At 41.3% G+C, this 25,399-nt stretch overlaps 1 protein-coding gene across 6 annotated transcripts in view; it reads left to right on the top strand.

Annotated features, from left to right (window-relative positions):
- The window catches only part of MYO1B (myosin IB), a 179,081-nt gene extending 153,935 nt beyond the window's left edge, over positions 1 to 25,146 (top strand). For 4 of the 6 annotated variants that reach the window (XM_078071123.1, XM_078071121.1, XM_036065480.2 and 1 more), the window contains 12 exons: positions 250 to 399; positions 3,394 to 3,462; positions 5,208 to 5,294; positions 5,588 to 5,674; positions 7,487 to 7,573; positions 10,778 to 10,852; positions 12,327 to 12,461; positions 14,360 to 14,466; positions 16,997 to 17,129; positions 17,490 to 17,642; positions 19,144 to 19,271; positions 23,818 to 25,146. In XM_078071123.1, coding sequence (XP_077927249.1) covers positions 250 to 399; positions 3,394 to 3,462; positions 5,208 to 5,294; positions 5,588 to 5,674; positions 7,487 to 7,573; positions 10,778 to 10,852; positions 12,327 to 12,461; positions 14,360 to 14,466; positions 16,997 to 17,129; positions 17,490 to 17,642; positions 19,144 to 19,271; positions 23,818 to 23,941 — 1,335 coding nt within the window. In that variant the 3' untranslated portion in view covers positions 23,942 to 25,146. The remainder of the gene's footprint in view (positions 1 to 249; positions 400 to 3,393; positions 3,463 to 5,207; positions 5,295 to 5,587; positions 5,675 to 7,486; positions 7,574 to 10,777; positions 10,853 to 12,326; positions 12,462 to 14,359; positions 14,467 to 16,996; positions 17,130 to 17,489; positions 17,643 to 19,143; positions 19,272 to 23,817) is intronic. The other 2 variants (XM_078071125.1, XM_078071126.1) reach the window with 2 other exon arrangements.
- Positions 25,147 to 25,399: the final 253 nt, after the last annotated feature.

A 25,399-nucleotide genomic window follows, 5' to 3' on the forward strand; every position in this document is an offset into this window, starting at 1 on the left:
TTCAGCCCCTCTCTGATTTGTCAAATTCTACATCGCCCTATTGTAAATAGTGGATCTTGTATGAATTCATCAAAATAAGTCTTCTCGTGGGTTGTTATTCCTATCATCTGTAATTAAGATGGTTATGCATTTTTTTTCTCAATGTGGTTGATTCTAACATTGTGAACTTTTTCCTCCTGGAGATGTCTTTCATGCATGTCATAAGGTTTTGGTAGACTTTTGATAAATCCATCTACCCTTTCTTATTAGTTATTCAAACTAGAAGACCTGAGGAAACAGCGTCTTGAGGACTTGGCCACTCTCATTCAGAAGATTTATCGGGGGTGGAAATGCCGCACACACTTCCTGCTAATGAGGAAAAGCCAGATTGTGATAGCCGCCTGGTGCAGGAGATATGCGGTAAGAGCCTCCGACCGTTCTCATCTGTAATAATGAGGCTTATTTGCAAGTATTCGTTATGTAGTTAACTGTGTATGTCATTTTTACATATTCGGTTCCCCCAGCAACTTCATGGAATGAGTGCTCTTGTGGTACCTTTGTTAAAGACAGGGAAACTGAGGCATGAGGCGTTAAGTGACTTGCCCATGGGCAAACAGCCACTAAGCAGCAGAGATGAGGTTTGCATCCAGGACAACTTTAAAGCTCAAGTTTAGTATGTCACGACGCTGCCTTCCCTGATATAGATACATGTAGTGAGAGATTGAAGTCTTGAAATTGCTCATCAGATTTGAAGAGGCAGTGTCATTTAACTCTCTTCATATCGTAGGGTCAATTTTCCAGAATAATTGGCTGTTCTCCGTGTATTGTAGCAGCGCTGAAAATGGCTTCATTCCAGAAAACTAATGCCCCATTGTAGTAGAATTCTGGGTTTGGTGCAAGAGTTCAATTTCCTTTAGTCCTCAGATAGCTGGTCTTATTAACTAGGGGAAAAGACTCAAAAATACAGTATGTTTACTTAATAGACATGGCATTTCTTTTTGGGATTTTCTTTCTCACTTGATTATAGATGTTTCATTGAAGGAGTAACATGTTTGACGGAAGCCCGAAGGTTTGCCTTTAGGCTAGCTTAAACCTGGGCTGTGTTCTCACAAATGAATTTTAGTGATAAAAACACTACTCCCAAGTGCTTTTTCAATCTATGCATTTGCTCTAGAGAGTGAGTCGGAAGATGAATTGAATTTGCAGTCAGATCTCCTTTAGGGTATTCTGTTTTTCTGCTATAGAAACATCTTACTAGGAGGCGGTGTATAACGAGGACATAGTGTTGCTGACCTAGTCTCATGTCATGTGTTTTAGCGTAATATGTCCCAAGTTTGAGAAATTAAGGACATACTTAAATGATTAAGCCAAAGAAAAAAAATTGCTTGATCTTTAAGAGAGTATCTTTAAAATTGCTTCCTCTAGTCGGAAGGGTACAACCAGTGGTACGGGTGTGGACATATGGACCTGTCCAGTCACGATGATAGATGTATTCCTATGTATTCTGCAAAGGCGCAGAGGACGGTTGTCACCAACCTGGCTGTGGTGGATTCTCTTCCGTGCACACAGCAATGGCACTTGGCATTTCTGCAGATTCATAATGCTCTATTTTGTATTTGCCTGAGAAAGGGGGAACTGAGAAATCACCAGTCCTCAGGGACTCTTTCCGTCATTTATTTTTGAGATCATTAAGAAAATCCAAGTTTGGGAGTGTAGTGAATTCATCTATCTTGAATCCTATGAATGCTTTTGCCAACACCTACTCTTCCAGGCTCTGGGGAGAGCACCATGAACAAAAGAACCTAATTTCCTGACCTCCTAGAGTTTATATCTAGTAAGGGACAATATGGGTGTAAGCAAGTGAATAATCGGAACAATTACAGATTGTAGTCAGTGCTAGGAAGGAAACAAGAGTACTGAGATAAAGGATAGTGGAGAATTAAGATATAAATATAAGATATAAATTTAGATAGCAAGGTCAAGGCAGACGTCTGGAAGGTGGCATTTCATCAGAAGGCTGAGAAGCAACAGGGCAATGAACCAGGAAGAGCAGGTACCATCTGCAGCCTTTCGTCCCTGTGTCTCCAGACGAATAAAAGAGCCACCATGTGATGTATCATTAAATCATGATGGTGAGAGCTACGACGAATACTGATTTGGAGAATAGAAACAAATAATAGCCTAACTTTCAGAGAAAGTATTAATTTTGCCCTAGTGTCAAATCTGCTTCAGAATTTGAGCTAAATACCTCAACCAGTAAACTATATGTTATCCACGCCAGTGATTAAACTCAGTATTTTTCCTCAATCAGATAACTCAAACACTTTCTCCATGCCTGTTTTCAGTTGCTGATTATTTTAAAATCCATATTCTGTCCTTTTTAATGGCTCTATGAGATGAATTTTAAAGTGAGATAGAGTTATTTTCAAGCCATTTAGGAGTTTCAGAAGAGAACAGTGAGGTACCAAATGGATGTCAGAAGTGATGGTCAGAGATGGTGGGTATAGTTTGTTGTACAGCATGGAATATTCTTCTGTGAGGAATCTGGGGGCGGGGAGGGGTTTGCAGCTCCTCATTTGACAGATGAGGAAATGGAGACTCAGAGAAGGTAGTGACTTGTCCAAGGTCTTTGTCTCTGGTGTTCTCTTGCTTCGCTGCTCATGTGTTGATCACATCACCGTGTTTCCTCTGAGCTTCCAAAATACAACCTAGAGTGCCGAAAGGCATGTCTGCCCCCCAGTAAAGGGAGCTGAGCAATCTAGCATTTCCAAAGTGAAAGAAGCACAACATGACTTCAGTACATTGAAAAGCTGAAATTTCACCCCAGATGCACATGTGCCAGGGAATATTCCACATTAAATACAGTAAGAGCTCACGTTTCTAGGGGTAGGATTCCAATGGCCTCCACTCTCTGAGGCATCAGCCCTAGAACTAAAAAGGGCCTCTGGGCATTGAGCTTGCTGTGCCAACATTTGGCCTGGGGCCTTTTTCTTGGAGGCTCACTGGGTTTGCTTTAACCTTCCCTACCCGGAGGCGACCTTGGCTGTATCTGAACCTACTTGGTGCTCACTCGACTCTCCCAAGATGCTGTTTCTGTTTCACATCGCCGACTGGTGTCCACTGCAAGTCCTTGGGTGCAGGAGTGGGGTTGGATTCACATTTATATCCCCACAGTTCTATTAAAGTGATGATCATTGAATTATATTTAGCATCCTTAAAGCATTCTCTGGATTAACTCTAATAATTTTGGATCGTTTGATATTTTGATTTCTTTACATATTGGTTCCCAAAAGGAGTATGGGAAATCAAGGGTTAATTGCACTAAGTGAGCAAGTCCTCTTTCTCAATCCTTGCAGTGTGTGTATTACAGATGTGTAAATAGAACCGCTAATATCTTTCCCTTTCGTCCTACAGCAACAAAAGAGGTATCAGCAGATCAAGAGTTCTGCCTTGGTAATTCAGTCTTATATCCGGGGTTGGAAGGTAAGTTTGAAAGAAGTAAGCCTTATTTATTTGGGGTTTTCAGGTTCTTCACAAAGGATGATGTCTTTAAGGTCACCCTGCAGGGGAGAGCTCCTCGTCTCCTGCCTACCCTGTAAACAGTCAGATAGAAAGAATAAATATTATGGGCGATGCTGGGGCCCTTGTGACCATGTCTTGGCTGCGTCCTTCCAACCGGCTCTCTTTTCAAGAGCTTTGTTCTCTGAGCAGGAAGTCCTTGAAATAATACTGTACATGATTTCAGTATCCTCTTGCCCCCTGTTTGCCAGGGAAGTGTAGCCCAGAGGGCTGTCTCTCACACTGTTGCCTCCGCACCTGTGTGTCCTGCTGGACCTCAGCACCCCCAGCCCGGCTCCCTTCCGTAACTTCCTGGTGACTGTCTTGTGGGCTGCCCCGTAATGATCAAAACATCCTGAGCTCTGGCCATTCTAGTGGGGATCACAGCGCACCCATCACCGAGTTCCAGGTCCTTCCTACAAGCTTGGTTCAGAGGTCAGCAAACTACAGCCTCTGGACCAAATCAAGCCTACGCCTGTTTTTGTGCAAAGAATGGCTTTTATATTTTTTAAAGCATTGTTTCAAACAAAAGAAGAACCATCTCATGAGGTGTTAAAAATTATATGGGATACAAATTTTGTATAAATATATATACAAATATAAAATATATATATAAATATATATACAAATATAATTACAAAGTTCATATAAAGTTTTATTGGTACAAAACCTTGCTTATTTATTTACATCTTGTGAGTGGCTGCTTTAGCGCTATCACAGCAGAACTGAGTAGTTGTGATAGAGAACGTGAAACCTGTAAAGCCGGAAATACTTCCCGTCTGGCCTTCTACAGAAAGGTTATTGACCCCTGCTCCAGGTCGAAGATACTTCAGGGCCTATCCTGACCACTTCCCTATTGGGAGATTTTGTGGGGTGAGCTGGGTCCAGAGGGGCTACTCCAAGGTAGTTCCCAGGCCCAGAGCCCCTTCAGAGGGTAGAGCCCTGGGCCAGGAGTCCAGCGGCATCGATTGACCTTTGTCTAGGCCCGTGGGACACTTTGGTCGTTGTCCCACAGCAAATGCCAAAATACAAATCCAAGCACATAGAGGAAGTGAAGTTACCGCCTGCCAGTTCTTCTTTGACCTCATTACTGGGTCATGGGGCCGTGACTCCAGTCTAGAGACTTCAGACATTCAGAGTCCACCTCCAAACCACGCGCTGCCCTGGCTCCTGGTGGCTACTGGGAAGAAGCCGCTGGTTTTGGACCAGTGAGATTATTTTAGCAAGTTTTTAAACATCTCTTCTGAATACAAAGTACAGCTCCAGTTACGTTCTGTATAGAACAATAATGAAAGTGGTAAATGGATTTTGGAGGATCATTGGAGATCCTCTGACCACGTTCTGAGAGCGGTTCCTTCCATCCGATGTGCGCCAGCTTCTACTGCTTGTGCTCAGATTTTCCTCCTGTCACACGTGAGGGCACAGGAGGCCGCTACCTCAGTCTGAGTGGGGGCTACACTGTCGTGCTCAATGACGGCCTCATTTACCACCTTCTCCTGGTCCGTTGAGGCCTACTAAGCAAGTTCTCCTCTTTCTCTCTTTAAGCTGTAGATTTTTCACTTGAGAACGGATATGATGACTGTCTCCTCAAGTATTTTTTTTTTCAAATCACTATGGAATTTCATTTTTTTGGTTAACTCTCTATTTTCCTGGGTGATTCTTCCCCTCAGGCCCGGAAGATCCTGCGGGAACTGAAGCACCAAAAGCGATGTGAGGAAGCAGCCACCACCATTGCAGCGTATTGGCGTGGGACCCAGGTAGGCCAGAGACTGCCCCCCAGCCGCCCCCCCGGGAAGGCAGTGGGTCGGGAGTCATGTGTGGGGCCACGGACCCTCTCCTTCGGGGGCCAGAAATGTTTCCCTGGCTTAAGCTACTGAGCACGCCTTTACCTGCCTGTCTCTCCGACATTGTGGTGTGGGGTGGCGGCACACGCTTTCGCGTTCACTGTGTGATGGTGACTGGTGTCTCTCTTCCTCTTTCCCCTTTGGGAACCAGCAGTAACCTTTCTTGCCTTAAACTTTTCTGTAACTCCTTTTCAAATGCATCACAGGCGCGAAGGGAACTGAGCCGGCTGAAGGAGGAGGCTAGGAATAAACATGCTATTGCAGTTATTTGGGCTTACTGGCTTGGATCTAAGGTACTTGATTTGCACAACCCGTCCCTCGGTCCCGGAATCCGCCATAATCAGTTTGGATCTTTAGCCTGTCAGGGGCTGAATGACTCCAGCTAACGGTGGCCCCCACTGGTGCATGTCCTAGCAGCCGGATTTAATAAACCTGGGTGTGGTAGTGTCAGTAGTACCCATTAGGATCCCTAAGCATGTGTAGGCCGAATGTGTAGACTCTAATTGCTTATTAATGAGGCACCAGTATAGTTGCTCTTTTTTTAAAAAAAAACTCTCAAGTAACGTGCATGTTTAGTTTAGTTTTTTTTCCCCCCCCTTCCCTCCCTCCAACCCCCAACATACACTGACAGTTTTCTTGAGGTATTTTTGTTTGGTGGGGGGGGGGCGGGGGGGCATGTTGGGAATGTTAAGGTTTGGGCTTCGGTTGGTCTTCTGCAACATGATGATGATAGGACCACCTTTAACGCATGCCTTAAAACATATTAATCCATGAATGAAATGTGTTGTAGGCTCCTTGTGGCAGCCATTGATTATTATAAGCAAAATGTATGTGGAAAGAATGATCATTTGTGATTTAACAGAAAGCTGTGTTCATACAAAGCTAGCTATAATTGCCACTGAAGAATCCCAAGAATTTCAGCATCAGCTGTTTGTGTTCAGAAACAAAGGCCTCCTGAAATACTCTCACTAATCCCCAGGCAGAGTCGTGGGCTCTGTGAACATTTCACATACCCCAAGGGACGAGACTTTTAGATGTTTTTGTTACTTAGAAAATCAAAGGTCATCTCTGCTAAAAATGTGTATTCCGGTTAGAAACATAAATATCAATAGAGTCCTATGTTTTTAAATTTACCTTGTCAGCATTAGAAGCCCATCTTGTGAGAAAAATGAGAAAAGTCAACATTTGCCTGTATGAAGATCCTAATTTGCCGAAAGCACTCACCAGCATTGTTCGTTTGTGTTTTTGCTTGAAAAATCTGTGCAGAACAGACTAGTTCCTTTAGTAAGTGGAGGGAAATGTCCTAGCACAGGCAGAGAGACGCTTTGACAATTATCTCTGGGTTTTCCCCGCTGAATGAGCTCATTTCCCAGTCAGTACTACCGTGTAATGAAAAGTCACTGCCTGTTTCATCTTTCACAGTAACATGCCTCAGTTTGACTCTTCCCTAAGATTGATTTTTAAACCTAGAAGTCTTTTCACTTTTTATCGTCAGTGTATTTCACTGTTGGGGGCCTTGAGCTCACACTGAATTTCGATACGGGCTACTTCTGATTTTCTAATGGGAAAGGATTTTGAGTTTTTTTTTTTTGTTTGAACTTCAGAGAAACAGCCCATATTCCTTCTATTTTCAAACGCTTGTTCATAAGAGCTGTCTTTTTATAATAACGTCTGAATGAATGAACACAAATTCATAGCCCCTTTAGCCCTGTGTACTGGCAGCAGAGGGAAATCTGCTGAAGGCATCAGCTGCCACTCACAGTTCGAAGGGTTGGATAAGGGAGAGAGAGAGGGAAGTGGAAGAGGGAGAGAGACCAGGGAAGGAAGAAGGAAAACAAAGGGAAGTGGGGGCGCAGAGGCGTGCTAACCTCAGGTACCATGCAGATCGCCTTCCCCTGGAACAGAGGCTCAGTGCCCTAAAAAGACAAGGGCCTGCCCCGGACTTACGCTGATTCTTTGGGTTTAAATGATTGTGCCCGATTGCTCTATCATTCTGAAATCCTTACTCATCAATTGGCTCTTCTGTTTGGTGGGGTGTCTTTTTCTGGTCATTTGTGCTGTCTGCATTGGGCTGTCTCTTTTATTTACTATCTAAAACATTCTAGGCTCGAAGGGAATTGAAACGCTTGAAGGAGGAGGCTAGGCGTAAGCATGCAGTTGCTGTCATTTGGGCTTACTGGCTTGGACTGAAGGTACTTCCCCACCCCTTCTTTCTGCCCACGGTGAACTCAACGAAGCCTAGCACTTACTAACCCTGAGAAAATGATCGATTATGCTTGCTTATGGTCTGCACAGTCTTTTACGATGTCATCTTGCCTAATTGCGTTCCTTTTTGAGAACAAACCTGTGCACTAATATTTGCTGATTTTATTGTGGTGTATTTCTTTAAACAGTCGGTTTAAAGTCATAGCACTGTAGCGTGTTTTATCTAATAAGACACTTTGTTATCCAAGTTCTATTTCATGTTATCTTTATGAGGATGAAGTTTGTGTTTTGTTTTTTGTTTTTAATTCATGAGACAGAGTTATAGTAGACGAGCTTAAAAGCTGACCCACGGTCTACGGTGGCCAGCGTGGGGGATATCAGGCTCTTGGTTCCCCTTGTCCAACTCTTCTGCTCCAGTAATGGGTCCTGGAGCGGAGCTTTCTGCAGAGGGACTGCCATTCTCATTGTTCAGCATAGAACCCAAAGGATTTTGCATAAAAGTACAGATTCAGACAAATAAGACTGGCAGTGGATCATTCAGATTAGATTCAGATGCCTTTTAATTAAGGGCAGGGTTCATTTCAAAGTGGTGCTTACTCCTTTAGGTAAAATATGACTGAGCCCCCAGAAAACCTTGAGAACAACTTTTAAGCAGTGTAAAGACTGTGTCTTCCTAGTATTCAATAACTCATCGCCATAGGGTGCCATCCAGATTGTCTTTTGGGGATACTTAGGCCCCCTTTTGATTCTATTCCTTTTTTATTATTTTTGCTGTAATAGTATAACAATTCATCTTCTTCTAAATATTTAAATACCATCCAGGAAACCACTGGCTCTGGTTCTAAAGAGCACTAGCAGTATCTGTATGTTCTGCTCTTGAATAATCCGCATTTTCCCCTAAAAGTTTAGCCTATAAACTCTTAGTAAATTAACCTTTTTGATTATACTGAATATTCATCAAGCAATTTTTAAATTAAGAAGTACTTAAACAGGAACTCAAGATGTTCTGTTTAATTCTGAACAAGTTCTATAACTGCTTTTTTTAAAGGATTTTATTTCCCATTTTATTCACTTGTTCTAATTTGCATTCTAATTTTCATAAAAAGAAGGAACAAAACATTGAGTCAGGATTTTTACTCTGTGTCATGATTTCTACCAGCAACATCACATTTATCTTTAGTTTTCTGGGTTTAACTGTGTATGGTTTCAGAAATACTTTCGTATTAGGGGTGTATACTAGCAGCCTATAAATCAAATTCAGTTTGTAGGTGAATTGTAGGTTTTAGCTGGAGGTAACTGGGCTTCCTCTAGATGTAATTCTTTTTTTTCCACCAGTTTCCTTATAAAACAAGTATTTTAATATGTTACCATTATTATTGTTATGAAATAAGGTCAGACTTCTTTGGAGTCCAAGAATGTAATCATTTTGTGCTTTTTTTTAAAGAATGATGTTGATAAGAGCAGTAGTTTTGTCCTTTTAAATGATTAAGTTCTTGTGGAATTGATTACAAAGTTCAGTGGACTCTTTCAGGACTGTCAGAGCCCACGAGGGGAACCCATTCCGCGTAGGCCAGCACGTTGTCACCAGGCCTTTTCTGTATATAGCTGTGATTCCAGAGAATATTTCAGGAAAAATATTCCTGTGAATATCAAAAAGCATGTTACAGTGAACTCATTTACAGTGACATTCAACTAAACAGTAGGATTTCCACTGTATTTCTATGGATGTGTTTACATGAAATCTCACTTTACCTTCTCTGCTTTCCTACACTATTAAAATTCCAGGAGCCAATAAATAATTTTCATTTTTCTTCTCCTTGTCCTTTCCAACTTCATTAGTTTGAGATTTGAAATGGTTCTGAATCTAGGAGCTCCTTGGCTAAGAGAAAAAATGATAAGCAGTAACCTAGAATAGGAACAAAAGGAAAAACTGCCTGTATGATGGATGGGAAACGTTTTAGACCTAATAATCCACAAGTGTAGAGAATGGGTCTGGTGCTCATCTGCCCCACAGGATCCGGGAGGTCACATGGATGAGGGAAGCAGCAGAGGGCGGGTGGATTAGGAATGGTGGGGCCTCGAGCAGTTTGGAGCGTGCCTGTCTCATAAAGACAGCAACAGCTCCTGTGGCCCACGTAGGCCTCGTTATGTAGGAATGGGGCTCACTGTTGCTAGATCTTAGAAAAATTTCAAGAGAAACATGCAGTCTGAATTCCTATGTGAAGTTCTTAATTTAAAAATAGGCAAATAAAACATTTTTCTACAAACTGAATTTGGTTAGTAGGTGGCTAGCTTATAAGCCCTAATGTAGAAATATTTTGAACATGTGCAATTAAACCCAGAAAACTAAAGACAAAAGACAAAGGTACATAATGTCTGAATTATTCAAATAGGCTAATGTTTTGCTGAAATCTAATGTTCTCATTTACGGCTAGATGATAATAAATATTTTAAATATTTTCCCCTAGTTTCAAGATTTAACTGTACCATTCATTCAAACAGTAAACACCTCACCTAGTTATTTTATTTGTTAGACATTAGCATGCAAAGTAAATGTGACAGTGTTAGCAAGGAGCAAATAGGGAAACTAAAACTGTAATGTGATGTCCTAAGTGCTGTGATAGTACTTAGTAGAAATTTTGGCAGGAGCAGAGATTAGAGAAATATTAATGCAATTAAATGGAAGATAATGGTAGTTCGTTCACAAGCTGCTTTTTAAATTCTTATTTTTAGGCACATTTAGTTCTCAGTGTGCAGTACCAAAGTCCTGTCTTCGGATGCAAGGCTTTTGGAAACCGCAAGAGTTCTTCAGGCATTTTTTTACCTTTTAAGAACAATCTGTGTGAAAATGACCTTAGATAATTTTTTTTCTGAAATGTATTTTGATTTGTGATGAGTTTGCAGCGCTGTCTGTAGAGTGTTTCTTGTCAAATCATCAGGCTCTTTAAAAACTAGTTAAGAGTATTTAAAACATCAGAACACTCTGGTATTATCACTTTGCATCTCTTAATTTCTTTTTCTCTGATTTAAAATCCATTGTCTTAACGTGCTTCAATTATTTACTGTATCCAGAAAATCACTTAGAGATTTTACTCCTTCCACCTGTTTTCCTTTCTAATAGAGGTGCATCATCTGTATGGGCGTCTGCTGGCCACGCATTAACCTCTACATTCTGCTGCTTCTTTTTAAAGGTACGTAGGGAGTACAGGAAATTCTTCAGAGCCAATGCTGGAAAGAAAATTTATGAATTTACGCTTCAGAGAATTGTAAGTTTACACTTTCTATATAGCTGATTAGCGTTATTGGATTAATTAGTTAATAGCATCACCTCAAGTGACTTGTTTGGTAACAGTTAAATCCTAGCTGTGACACTGAGGGATTCTGTCTTCTCTATCATTTCCCCCCACATTCAGGTAGCATTGTGTCGGGAAGTTATCAGTGGCCCACATATGATTAATAAAATAATTAATAAATTGTTCTTCTGTGGCTCCTGGGTGGCTCAGTCGGTTAAGCATCTGACTTCGGCTCAGGTCATGGTCTCAGGGTTGTGGGATCGAGGCCCCGCGTTGGGCTCCCTGCTCAGCGGGGAGTCTGCTTGTCCCTCTCCCTCCCCCTGTGCCATTTTATTTTAATGTTCTTCTTTGACAGAGAGAACATAGTCTGGGGAAGGTGAACCCAAGCAAGCCAGGTATCTTAGTTCGGGCTACTATAATGAAAATACCACAGACTGTGTGACTTAAACAGTAAACATTTATTTCTCACAGTTCTGGAGACTGGGCAGCCCAGGGTCAGAATGACAATATGTTCTGGTTCTGGTGAGGGCCTTTTCCTGGTTCCCTCACAGGAGAAGACAAAGAGAAGCAAGCACTTTCCTGGGTCTTCTTGAAAAGGGCACTAATCCTGGGAGCACTACCCCTTGTGACCTTATAACGTAATTTCCTCCCCAAGGCCCCGTTTCCTCATACTGTCCCATTGGGGGGCGAGGATTTCAACATAGGGATTTGAGGAGAATGCCAGCATCTTGCCACCCCTGCCCTGCGGCAAACAAGGCAGTGGGCGGAGGGGCGAAGGAGAGCCAGGCTGTGCCACTCAACCAGGGTGGGGTCCAACATTCCCCTCTGTCTTCCAGACAAGTATATGTAGTGGTGGAAGTGCAAACTCTGGAGCCAGCTTGCTCTGCCACGTGCAGATTTGTGACGTGAGCAGATTGCTTCCGTGAGCCTCACTTTGTCATCTGTGGTCATAGAAAGCTCTTACAGTGCTGGCCCCTCTCCAGTAGTCTAGAGTGGTGCTGCCCAATAGAACTTTCTGCAGTGATGAAAATGTTCTGTATCCTCATGGTACCATAGAGGAGACTCTAGCCACGTGTGGCTAACTTGAAATGTAACTAATATGACTGATGAACTGGATTTTTAATTTTTTTAATTACTTAAGATTTAAATATCAACAGCCACATGTGGATAGTGGCTACCTCTTAAACGATGCAGCTGTCTAGTGTTAGCTGGTGTAAGTGTTCATGTTAATATTAACATTAGTGTTAGTGTTAGCATTCTTCTTTTCCCCTAACCATTTAGTGGAGCTTTGATTTTCCCAACCAAGACAGAGAGTAAAAAAAGAGATTTTCCAGAGGAAATACAACATTTTATCACCTAAAACTTGCTAAATTCCACTAAAGACTGGTCTGTTTGATCCTGGCATATTTTACTCATCTGGCATTTTTTTTTGTCAAATCCAACATAGGTGCAAAAATACTTCTTGGAAATGAAAAATAAGATGCCTTCCTTATCTCCAATTGACAAGAACTGGCCACCAAGACCTTACCTATTCTTGGATTCTACTCACAAGGAGCTAAAAAGGATTTTCCACCTGTGGAGGGTAAAAAATGCCTTGTTAGGTTTTTTTCTTTTTTTTTTCCAGAGACTCCTTACTGTGTATTTTGAGTGTTTGAGAAGTGTTAGGTAAAAGCACACTTTAACCGCATTCTTCCTGTAGCCTCGAGGAGCTGCACCTGAGGACTACGGTGTTTTTGAACCTTGCCCTGTACTTGGCTTTCTGTGAGAATTCCCAGAGCAGCCAGGAGCTCCCATGGCTGTCTCCTCTCACCCTTGGCTGGAACGGAGAGTGTGTAGTTTCATTCCACATTCCAGTTGCTTTAAAGGAGTTCAGGTTTTTGTTTTGTTTGGCTTTGTTTCTTTTTTTCATCTTTATCTGAAGGAATACTGCCAGAGATAGAATAATACAGTTTGAACATCTTCACCCGAGGTAGTGAAATCCTGCAGATCATAAGAGTTTGCTTTCTGAGACCTGTTGGATACCTTCGTGAGAAGGTGCCCACCTTTTGATGGACTGGAAGAGAAGGCTTTACAGTGTCCACGAGACATTCAAGAGATTCAAGTTTCCCTCTACCTGAATTAAAGGGAAGCTGGAAATCTATTTGATAATGGCTTATAATTTAGCTTCCTTAATTTTATGAAAACATTAGGTGTTGCCCAGCGTGAGTACATGGGATACTTGTTTAGATGTTGACTTTATTTTAATAATTCGGTCAGTTGATGTATTAAATGCTAACTATGTACAAGTATCATTGATCGAAGGGCTTCTAGTTAGTAAGTGAATGATTGATGGACATGTCTTCCAGGAAGCTCTTTCCTACCGGGCACTGTAGGCTTGTCCCTTACCAGAGTCCCTTATGCAGAGTGACATTATCACTGATTAGTGTCATATTGGTACCCGCTCAACATGTGGAACTAGACTCTCACTTCCGTTCCCTCGCTTAGTGAGTCACTTTGGTGAGATGCATCATGTCTCCGTGCTCATCTCTCCCCTTTGGAGTCTGACGGTGGAACTGTTTTCAGGAATAACGATGGGGAGCCTCTCATGCCAGGGGTCTGCTCTGCCTCTGCTCCCCACTGGCTCCTGGCCCCTGAATCTTGCCCGTACTTCCCTTGTGTTGGGGGTAAAGAATGAGAGGGATGTGTTTAGTCCTGAAAGGGCGGCCGGCAATGCTGATGTGCCTTTATACGATTATGTTGGTGGCTCTCAGCTGCATTTGTACCTGAATTTCTTTGAGTTCATCTAAAAACCTGGCCTGCCCCTCCAGCCACCCCCTGTCTCCCTCCAGTGCCATCTTAGAATCCAGGTGAAGGGGAGACTTCTCAGGTCCCATGTCCACACTTTAAGATGGTAATGGGGGGTGCGGAGAAGGATTTTTCCAACCAGTGGTTGTAGCATATTTGTGAGTCATGAAATCAATTTTTAGTAGATTATTGACCAGGGTTGTAAAATGAAATATGGTAGAATAAAAATAATGGGGTACAGGACGTGTTGAAAGTATTGTCTTATGAAGCTTTTGTGTCCGTTGTCTGTCTGTGTGTGTGTAAATGTGTGCAGTGAGTTGTAATGTACAGTGTTGTTCTTATTGCGGGTCTTTGTGAAAGAGTGTGACAGACTAATAAGGATTAAAGGATTGGGGGGAAGCTGACGTCATGGTGGGAGGATCAGTACTCCCAGCAGGACCCACGCAGCAAGGCCCTGTGTGTTTTGAAGAAGCATCCCAAATTCCACAATATAAATAATAGTTTTTATGACATTTTCTAAGACCGACCTTTTAAAACCCAGAAAGGAAAAATGCTCTTGGTTTTTTAAATGGGTATTTGTACACATTTAGTCTTACTCTTGATGCTGTTAAATGGACTTAGCATATTTAAGAATGAATAAAGATTTATTTATATAAGTGATTATCTTCTTTTTCCCCCCTTTTTCATTTCTCACAGTGTAAAAAATACAGGGACCAATTCACAGACCAGCAGAAACTTATTTATGAAGAAAAACTAGAAGCCAGTGAACTCTTCAAAGACAAGAAGGCTTTATACCCATCTAGGTATTATGGCTTTGCTTTACCCATAAAAGTCAGCATTTTAAAAGTTTCTCAAATATATTTGTAGGTCTAGCGGAGTTTGATTTTAGTAATCCACGAGAGGTTTTTAATTTTATGAATTATTTTATGATCAGCTGGATATGAATACACATAAACACATTTGGGCAATGGCTTTCATAGCATACTTTAATGAAATGAGATTACATTTGTTGGTTTTACTTCATTGGCATTAGCCTGAACACTTCACTAAATAATTAGAAGTTGTCCTTTAAGATACAAATTATATAGGCTATTAAGATAAATTTACATTGTAAATTCCTGTTAGTTCTCCATTGTTTTCAGAGACCTGCGGGATCAATTTCTGTGGGCAATCTACTGTCATCCCATTCCAGTCTTACTCGAACAAGCTGGGTCAGGCTCATTTGCATGATAATGAGGAGTGACCCATCGCCCTCTGAGTATTGCGGCAGTCCTGGTCTGTGACAGCCTTCGCGTGGCTAAGTCCTTGGGTACGATGTTAGCGGCCTGTGCAGTCAGATCTGTTCCTTTGTCGTAGACACCAAGTGCTCAGTAAAAGAAGGAACACCAGTTGTTAAGTTTGCCAAGTGAAATCGTTGGTAAAGACCGCTTACCTGAATATCCTTACATCTCCCAAGTTCATCATTTCTCCCCCAGAGTTCATATCCCTTTTTCATCCAGTGTTTCTAAAAAAAAAAGTTTTTTTTTTTTTTTTTTTAAGATTTTATTTATTTATTTGAGAGAGAGAATGAGATAGAGAGCATGAGAAGGGGGAGGGTCAGAGGGAGAAGCAGACTCCCTGCTGAGCAGGGAGCCCGATGCGGGACTCGATCCCGGGACTCCAGGATCATGACCTGAGCCGAAGGCAGTGGCTTAACCAACTGAGCCACCCAGGTGCCCCTAAAAAAAAAAGTTAGATTGGACAGTTTCAAGCCAAATCTCTAACAACTTTTAGCTTCTCCCAAAGGATGGCCTAGAAATGAAAAAGCATTATATGCTAAGTATATTCACATGTATTACATATGCTGTGTTTATATTCTCAGTGTCTTTACACACAATTGAAAGCTCTTCCTTTGAAAAGTTGAAATAAACATTGTTGCCAGGCTCATGTGGTTTAAATATTTTAAATGACCCAACTTGCTGGGTCAGCTGATCTGGCGGTTTGTGATGGTCTGTACTCCCTTTGAGTCAAACGTAGCATCTAAATCCAAAGTTGTCCAAAGTCCCTGCTATATAAAGCACATTCAGACATGAAAATGGCCTATATACTCTCTCCAGCAACTAATTCATTTAACTTTTTCTTTATAGATTTTTAAATTGTAGAGTAATTGTCTTAATTAACATTCCCTGTGGATGACACTTCAGAAACTGCAAAGAGAAAAATATATTTGTGAAGAAACAAATTCAAAGGCTCTTAGCACTTTTTATTATTAAAAACATGTTTGAATGTGAACAACAGGAAACAAATACTAACGTCAAGCCAAGTCCTTCTGGGGTAATTCTATCCATTTTCAGGGATGGTGGTGCGCTCAGCCGGCAGTAGTCGGAGGGGAGGAATAATTTACCCTCACGCTGTGGTGGGTGTCAGCCTTTTATATGCTGGGAGCCATGAAACACTGACCACCTACGTGGAGTTTTCTTCCCTGATCCTCCACCCACAACACAAGCATTTAAAGTTGTATTTGCAAATTGCCAGAACTTTATAGCTCAAAATGAAGCCACGGTTGTTTTTTTTGGGTGGTTTTTATGTGTGTGTGTATGTGTGTGGGTTTTTTTCTTTTTTTTTGGTGTCTTGGAAGAGGCTTTCCTCAAAGTGTCACCCCACAAGCCTTTAGGGAAATGGGCATCTTAGTACATGATTGTGCTGCTCGCAAGATGGAGTTTGTCTGAAAGAAAACCGCTCTGGTTCTGAATGTTTACCTTGTCCATTTAGGGGCATATCCTTGGAGGAAAGGCCTGATCTAGAGCCAGAGTTACATGATAGTATTAAGTGCTCTGTAGTTCTCTTCTAAAGTGCTTGCTCTGGATCTATGCTCCCCTGGACGGCCTCTTGGTTTTCTTATTCTCTGCAAGAAAATGAAATTTCCCTTTGAAGCAGGTGTTGGTAATGATCTGTGTCCTTTTTTCCATTGCCACATATTGTTGAAAGGCACTAAAAGTCCTTTGTGGGCAGCTGTTAACTTTCTATTACCAGATTAGAAGGAATTGCCTTTCCCTTCACATGAGACCATGCACGTGGGTCCTGACTCTCTTTCTTGTGACTGGTTTCTAGCTTGATTGTTCCATACGATAAGATTTTTATCAAAGTGCTACCTACAAAATGCCATGATCCCATCAAAAGTATATTTAAAGTAGGTTCCAGGTTTCATTTCCAACTTGTATTTAGGAAACGAATAAAATGGATAAAATTAACTTTGATGAAGTTATGCGCTTCAGAATCAGCTGACGTGTTACCTTTCTCCAGTAATGCCTCCATCCGGTACTGTTTCTAATGTGAGGGAATTTTTTCCTATAGCGTTGGGCAGCCATTCCAAGGAGCTTACCTGGAAATCAACAAGAATCCCAAGTATAAGAAACTCAAGGATGCCATTGAAGAAAAGATTATCATTGCTGAAGTTGTGAACAAAATTAACCGTGCCAATGGGAAGGTAAAAATGCTAACCCTGAAGACGTGTAAGAAGTGTTTATCAGTTGGGACAGTCATCTTTCATTTTCTGATTATTCTGATTTGCCTTTCATATTCTCAGCAGAGTTCCTATAAAGGGAGCTGTTTCCCCTTACCTTTAAGTTTAGGTGGAATTTTGCTTGTTCTCTGAAACTTATATGACTTAAGATCTATTGTCTATGTTTTTAGTGTGTTCTCAGTTTACCTAGGTATGTGTGCTGAAAGATACGGAATCAAATGGGCATTTCTGCAAATAACAAATGCTTTAAACTCATGGACCCACTTGGGGTATTTTTGATCATTGGTTTTACATCCTTATTTGTTTTGTTTTGTTTTCTTTTAGAGCACATCTCGGATTTTCCTCTTAACAAATAATAATCTCCTTCTTGCTGATCAAAAGTCAGGGCAGATCAAATCAGAGGTTCCCTTGGTGGATGTGACCAAAGTATCGATGAGCTCACAAAACGATGGCTTCTTTGCCGTCCACCTCAAAGAGGTAAAGGTTCAACTATTGATTTGACCTAAAGATTTCTGCATTTTCCCAATCTCTGAGCCACTGAATTAGAATTTTCCACATCTGAAGAATGTTACTACTTGAAGTTTATACATTATAACCTTAATTTGCAGATTTTGGCTATATTCACTCCCACGTAAAATCTCAGGCTTGGTTTTTCAGTAATTGAAATTGATTAACTGAAATTGCATTGATTAATCACATTTATTAACTTGTTCATTGAGTTCTAATTTCACTGAGCAGCTTTGGTATGCACTCACTGTGATGTGCATTATTTTGAGAAAAACCATGGAAATATCAGGATATTTTATGCTTCCTCCTGTTGTTTATTCTATATACCAACTTAGTAAATGTCCCTTTGTTCATCTTTAATTTGTGAGTTTTTTATTAAAGAAGGCAACCACAATAAAACAACTGCCTAATAATTTTGACCTAAAGATTTTTTAATGTTTTGTGCTTTTTTAGTTTAACCTAGGACCTCCTGATTTGAATGGCATAGCTAAGAATGCAGGCTCTGGAGTTGGTCTCACTAACTTTACAGTGACCTTGGCCAAGTCATTTAACTTCCATGTTCCTATGTACTTTTTCTCCTCTTTAAAATATGGAGAGAATACTAGTACTACTTCATAATGTTGTTAAAAGGATTAAATGAGACACTATGTATAGTGCCTACCCTATAATAAATAGTCCCTGAATAAGTAGATGTCAGCAAATATGAATCATATTTAGGGACATGCATCTAGTTGGTGGCCCACCTGTCTTGCTGCTTCTACGCTTAGGAAAATCCCCTATGCTCAGTTCAGCCTGTTTTCCCTCCTGTGGGTCTTAACTTAAAAGGAGCATATCCAGTCCTAAGACAGTGATTCTGAACTTTGATTACACTTTATAATGCTAATGTCCAGGCCGTACCCCACCCCACCCCCACTCCCACCAGATCAGAGTTTCTTGGAATGGGGCACAAAACCATCCTCCTGTTTGCAAGCTCCCTGTGTAGCTTAGGTGAAGAGTCACTGCCCTCAGATATTTGTTGGGAGTGTTGTTGTTGTTGTTCTTTTTTTTTTTTTTCACCAAATCACTGAGGAATTTTTTTAAATAGCTCTTTCAGAATGAGTGATAGGTTAGGTCAGTGCTTCTCAACCCTGAATGTGCAAACAAATCACTCAGGGATCCTGTTCGGTTCCTATGCAGCGGGCCTACAGCAGGGCCTGAGGCTCTGCTTTCTAACAAGCTCCCCGTCATGCTGATGGTGCCTCTGGTCCATCTACCAACTTTGGGGTAGCACAAGGTTAGGTAACCTTACTGAGAGTGCTTGGAGCAAGTTGGAAGAAATGCCTCTTCTGTTGTTATCGTTTATTTGGAAGAGTGGACTCCAGTAGCTGATGTTTTCAAGAGACTGTAAATATGTGTTCAGCCAAGCTTGTAAACATTTACGTCCTAAGCTCTCCTTAATTATGATAGTCTACCTCTTGCTTTGTCCTTGCAGGGGTCTGAAGCAGCCAGTAAAGGAGACTTTCTCTTCAGCAGTGATCACCTGATTGAAATGGCCACCAAGCTGTATCGGACGACTCTCAGCCAAACCAAACAGAAGCTCAATATCGAAATTTCTGATGAGTATGTACATCATCGTTTGAATGTGCCGTCTCACTTTTAGCTTTATTGCTGTAGTCGAGCACTCCGGTCTCATCTGTTTATACAGCCGCTACCTTTAAGTAGCGAGTGTGTGTCTGGGATTTGTTCTAAATGGTGGATGGGCAGTGAATGGTGGTGGTCTAGTCCTTGCCTTCATGTCCCGGACATCCTGGTGAAAGAGATAAATATGCATAAATAAGAAATAGGAGATATGACTTTGGTTAGTGACAAGTGCCTGTGGAGGGAAACAAAGCAGGGTGAGGGCCAGAGGGTGCTCTATTTTTGATCGGGAGGTCAGGGAGCCTTGTTTGATGCCGTGACATTTGAGTCAAGACTGGAATCAAGGGAGCAAGCCAGGCAACAACCCGGGAGGTGCCTTCCAGGGCAGAGGACAGCAGGTGTAAAGGCCCTGAGACAGCAGTGAAAGTGGCAGAGTGAAATGGTAGGAAAAGACTCGGGAGAGACAGGCGGAGACCCGGCCCTGTAGAGCTGGAGGAGCTTAGCTAAGGAGCTGAGATTTTACTGTGGATGATGGAATGCCATTACAGGATTTAAGCAAGGAGGCGGCATGATCCGATTTGTGATTTTCAAAGATCGCTTTGGCTGCAGCGTGGAAGATAGCTCTAGGGAGGCAAGAGTGGAAGCAGAAAAAAGTTAGGAGCTTCTCTGAGCTGTCTAGGATGATGTGGCTTAGGCTAGGGTGTGAGTGGGAGGTAGTGAGAAGTAGTCAGATTCCAAATGTAATTTGGAGGAAAACAAAGAGGACTTATTAACAGATTAGATGCTAGGTTTGGGGCCTGAGCCCAAATGGTGGTACCATTTACTGCAATAGATGACACTGAAGAAAGAGGGGTTTGGGGGCGGCCAAGGGGCGTGAAGTCAAGAGTGCTGTTTTGGATGTGTTATATTTGTGACGCCTTTTTTTTCACCAAATCACTGAGGAATTTTTTTTAAATAGCTCTTTCAGAATGAGTGATAGGTTAGGTCAGTGCTTCTCAAGCCTGAATATGCAAACAAATCACTCAGGGATCCTGTTCGGTTCCTATGCAGCGGGCCTACGGCAGGGCCTGAGGCTCTGCTTTCTAACAGGGTCCCCGTGATGCTGATGGTGCTTCCAAAAGTCTTTCTAAAATAATTTCATACCCATTCTTATCCCTGCATAAGCCAGACTAACCTTCCTTGATGTTTTGGGATTTACAAAACCTTAGGTCCATCATCTGTTCTCATTGTACATTAAGAATGATGTTTAAGTTGGTGGGAGATTGACCTTTATGTATCCTCTACATTGGAAATTGCAGTTTGGACTAGATAATTTTTGTCGTTGGATCCTTTCTCATATTAGGGGAAAAAAAATAAAATGACTAGTCGTGCTCCAGTCAACTAAGATTTTAAACTGTTAGGGCCCCTTAGAACTTTAAACTCCCTTTAGCTGAAATTTGTTAGAGCTTGAGATGCAGGGCTTCAGTTTTGGTGGAACTGATCATTCCCACCAATCCTGGGAAGATTCTGTTTGTTCCAGAGGCAGGAGCTCCTTGGTACATGGATGACGCAGCCTCCTGGTTGGCTCACCCCATTAACGAGGCTGTCTTTACAGAGAAAGCCACGTCAACATCCAGGGTACAAAGGATTGCTACTTTTAAAGCATTTCCCAAGCTGGTATTCTAAGAACACTGCCTCTGCTGTGAAGAAAGTATTCGTTGGTGGAAATTTATAATCCTTTACTATAGCTCTTCCCAGATGCACCATCCTGTCGTACATCATGACTCTCCTGAGGGGCTGGGTGGGCTAGCGTGAGCTGTGTTCCTCATACAGAATCAACCACAGAGCCCCTCCCGTGGTTCTCACGGTTTGTGGGTGAGGCACATGATTGTGGGAGAGTTCGCTCGTGGGTGGCAGAGCCCCTGCCTTGTCATGGGGGCGGGGGGTGGGGTATGATGTTCTGGTTGTGTCAGCTTGCAGTAAACATGCTTGTGTGCGTGCAAGTTGACAGGGTGGCCATGTGAAGAAAACAAAACATTTGGTAGCATTGTAAACCAGTCCATAACACCTTTCTTTCTCCAGTTCCTAATTGTTGGTTGGTTTCACAGAAACAGAGTAGCTGATGGAACCCCGCGTAGCAATGGTGGGTCCCTGCCCAGGCAGCAAGGGAGCTGTGGGGCAGAGCAAGGGCCCGGGGAGCCCGTTTACTAACCTCGAGAGCTCATAAGCAGGGATTATACACCTCCTTGGAGAACATTTTAAATTTAAACAAAATTTGACAAAGTCATGGGCACCCTTGCCCATGTATTTTTTTCAGCCCTAAGTGGCTTTAATCCATTTCACTGCCGCTCTACAGATTAGTATTATAAACGGTGTGCAGCTCAGTGACCAAAACCTTCCTCAGCGTGTCCTTCTCAGAAGTAGAAGTAATTATTTTAACAAACCCAGTCTCCATAGCCATTCTGGATAAACTGGATGTTGATTTCCAGGAGGAGAGGCAAAGTCCTATTTACTCCTTAGAGCAGTTTTAACCTCCTTTGTAATTCCCAGTCCTTCAACTCCCAAACCTTTCAGTCCATAAATAGATTGCATTTTAAGGATGACCTTAAATGTGTAATATTTCTAAAAAATTTCTAAAAATGAAGTCCTGAATGTGTTGAAAAAAACCAAAGTGAATTTGTTCTATCTATTAAACATTTTAAACACATGTGCGTATATGTACATGCATACACACACAGACGTATCATTTTAACTGGTACAGTTGTTTCTGTGAATATTTTAAATCGAATCATCTAAATTCTTTTCGCTGTGAAGTTCTTACTAGTATTGATGCTATGAAAGGATGCGTTCAACATTATTGTTTGCTGGCGAATATGATTCTCTGAGTACCGTGTCCTTCCTGTGGGCCATGCTTCAGTTTTCTCTTCTATGAAATAGAAATATTACTTGCCTCATAGGATTATTTCAAAGTTGCATTAATATATGTAGCTTACTAGGAACAGTGCCGTGCGTGGCAAATACTCTGTGTATCTTCGCTATTATTGTTGTTTCTGGAGTGAATTGCACTCATGAATCGTGAACATGAAGACAGCCAATGCTAAAGTTATGGGGAAAAGAACTCCCTATACTTTTATTATACTAAAAGTGGTCTTTGAAAATTAAAATGTCAAAATATCTGATTTTTTAAACGTGTGTATTGGCATTAGACTTGATGAAAGGTGCTTTCTTTCTTTGAGGCGCGTAGATATAAGTATCTATATCTGTGATGCGATTTTGGAATGATAGCTCTTTCTTTTCAGTGCCTTCAAGTTGAAAAGGAACAGCCTATTTAGAAGCTCGGAAATACTATCCTCCTAAAGCAACTGATAAATCAGGAGTTTATGTGTCACATTTTAGTCCAGTAGATAATGTTTGCAAAGCACGGGCTCTGTAGACCTTGACACTGAGACTAATGTGCACAGAACAGAGCTGTTTTGATGTTTGCACTTGGGTGGATCCAGTGAGCATGTGGTCTGTCACATGGTTGGTAGAGTGACTCAGCTATATGCCAACAACTCAGAAAACTGTTCCCTGAGAAGCATACTGGATATGTGGTAACATTGTGCTATAACTCTTTGGTGGAAAGAAGAGCACTGGCTTTGAGCTGGGAGAGCCTGGGTTCTGGACCAGCCATGCCACTCTCCTGCCTCCGCAGATATGCCGTCCTTGCAGGCAAGGACCTCATTGGATAGGTCTGGGTGTCCCCCCCAGCACCCAGCCCAGGAGGAAGGCGGTATGTGTGTGGTAGGAAGGTGTGATGGATAATCTTACGGACAAGTACTTGATCCCTGATGGTCTGTGACAGGAAAGATTCGGACTAGAATATGGTTTCTCACGGTGTCCCACACATACTACTGGTAGGGTAAGAGGGGGCTTTGGGTGTACACTGATAGATTTTGTAAACTTTATAGTTTATGTATATATATAAATTATATATATATTTTAATATCCATTTAATATCCATTTGGTGGATATCAAAAAACATAAGGGGCAGATTGAACTTGTGATTTTATTATTATTATTATTCCATAGGTCACAGCTATTTGAAACATATTTATTTATGGTAGAAACAACTATTAGCATAGTATGTGGATATAACAAAAATTGTTTAGGAAATAGGTGAGTAACCAGTGTCTGGAAATCATAGTCTGGAGGATCTCTAGACCCCTTTCCTGAAATTTTTCATTTCATTTTCTGAAATTGGTGATAATTTAATAGGACCCGACCCCCAGCTTATATTTTTGCTATGCAAAAATGGAGAAAAATGGGAGATTTTTTTCCATTTGGAACATGGAAATAATTCTTCTTAGGCCTTCTCCCCTTGCTGGAATATGGTGAGTTAATGAACTTCGGTTTCCTTGGGGCTAAGTGGTGACTTCAGGAAGTGCTGAAAGAAAGTAGGAATGTTTGTCAAGGTCACTATCCATTAAGAAACAAAAGCTCATGTTAGTATCATCATCCGCTCTTGTGTGTGTGCTTTTCTCTAATTTGTCCTATTCTCTTCTTCTAGGTTCCTGGTGCAGTTCAGACAGGATAAAGTATGTGTGAAGTTTATTCAGGGCAACCAGAAAAATGGGAGTGTCCCAACCTGCAAACGAAAAAACAACCGTCTCCTGGAAGTCGCTGTTCCTTAACTGGCTCCTCCTCTCTGCTTTCACGGACTTGTTTCCTTGTAACAGTGCAATTTTGTTTTGTTTTGTTTTGTTTTGTTTGGGATTCATTGTATGTTTGGGAATTGCCAAAGGCTAATACTGTTAGAGACCCTTGGCAAAATAAAAAAAAAAATATTTGACTAATCAATTTTTATTATTGGAATAGTTTTAAACCTTAAATTACACAGTCTGTCCTGGGACAGGATTATAGAAGCTAACAGTGTCTGTGCCATGTCATACGTGTTCTTTGTTTAGCCATCATGTTAGATCTGTGTACCTGCAATCAGCATATTGCTCATAAATCATTACTATTTCTAAGTAGAGTAAATGGTCCCAAGCGGTAATTGCATTCATTCATCAAATATTTATTGAGTGCCTCCTCTTTGCTAGGCACGGTGCTGGATGGCGTGAAAACTGACTAGGAAGCCTTTTTGTTTTTCAGGCCGCGGCATCTGGCTGGCTTGTGCTGTCTTGACTAGGGCTAAGAGAGGTTGAAGACGTTGAAACCCAAACAGTACCTATTGCTGATGGACAGCATTATTCCGAATCCCGTAGTGTGATCTTAACCAGTCCACTTCAAGAAGGGCTTGGTCCTAGGAAGTAGAAATGTATGACCGGGTAAAATGCCCCTACATGTGGTTTCTATTTGAAAAGAGAAAACTGACATTGCAACAGGACTTTTAATTTGTTCGGCTCTTGTCGTTGCTTTTAACAGTAGAAAACAGAGTCATTCTTATTGTAGAAAAAGTGACAGAAGTAGTCCAGTAAGATTATATTTTCCTGTTTCTGGTAAGCCTCGTATATGATCCTACATAGGCTAATATTTGCAGAGTGTTGTTTTCACCCAAATTTGAGTAAATATTTTAAACAGCTAATACAGTCAAGGGCTGAAAGCCTTTCAGATAATGGCAAGCATTCTGTACGATGTGAAATAAACATCCAAGATCTTTTTTGAAAGTTTTATTTATAATATACATTTTGTAGGAGAGGGTGATTGGTACAGGGTGCATATTTTAGTCAAGGATCAAAATTGTTTATGTTAATTTGCAGGACTTTTTTTTTTTTTCCAAATTTACAATAAGGATTCATTTTTGGAAACTACTTTGGAATTAAATTGTTTCTTATTTGGGAGGATAATGTATATACATTGGTATGTTAAATAATAAAACTGTTCTAATTTGGTGCCATTTCCTGGATCACAACTGTATTTTTGTATTTCAAGGTATGTTCTCATGTTGTGTGTCAGTGTAATATCGCACCGAAAGGCTTTACCATTCAAACATTATATGTTTTCTGTGTAATTGAATTTCACTGACCTTTTATAAACCAGAAACATTCATTGAAAGTATTTTGGGGGGGCACTTTCTTTTAATTTTTGACTTAAAAAAAATCGCTCCCATAAAGAAATTCTCAGAAGCCTTTGTGTTTATTGGTGCAGGT

This window comes from Halichoerus grypus, chromosome 4 (genome assembly GCF_964656455.1).
Source record: "Halichoerus grypus chromosome 4, mHalGry1.hap1.1, whole genome shotgun sequence".
Lineage (NCBI taxonomy): Eukaryota > Metazoa > Chordata > Mammalia > Carnivora > Phocidae > Halichoerus > Halichoerus grypus.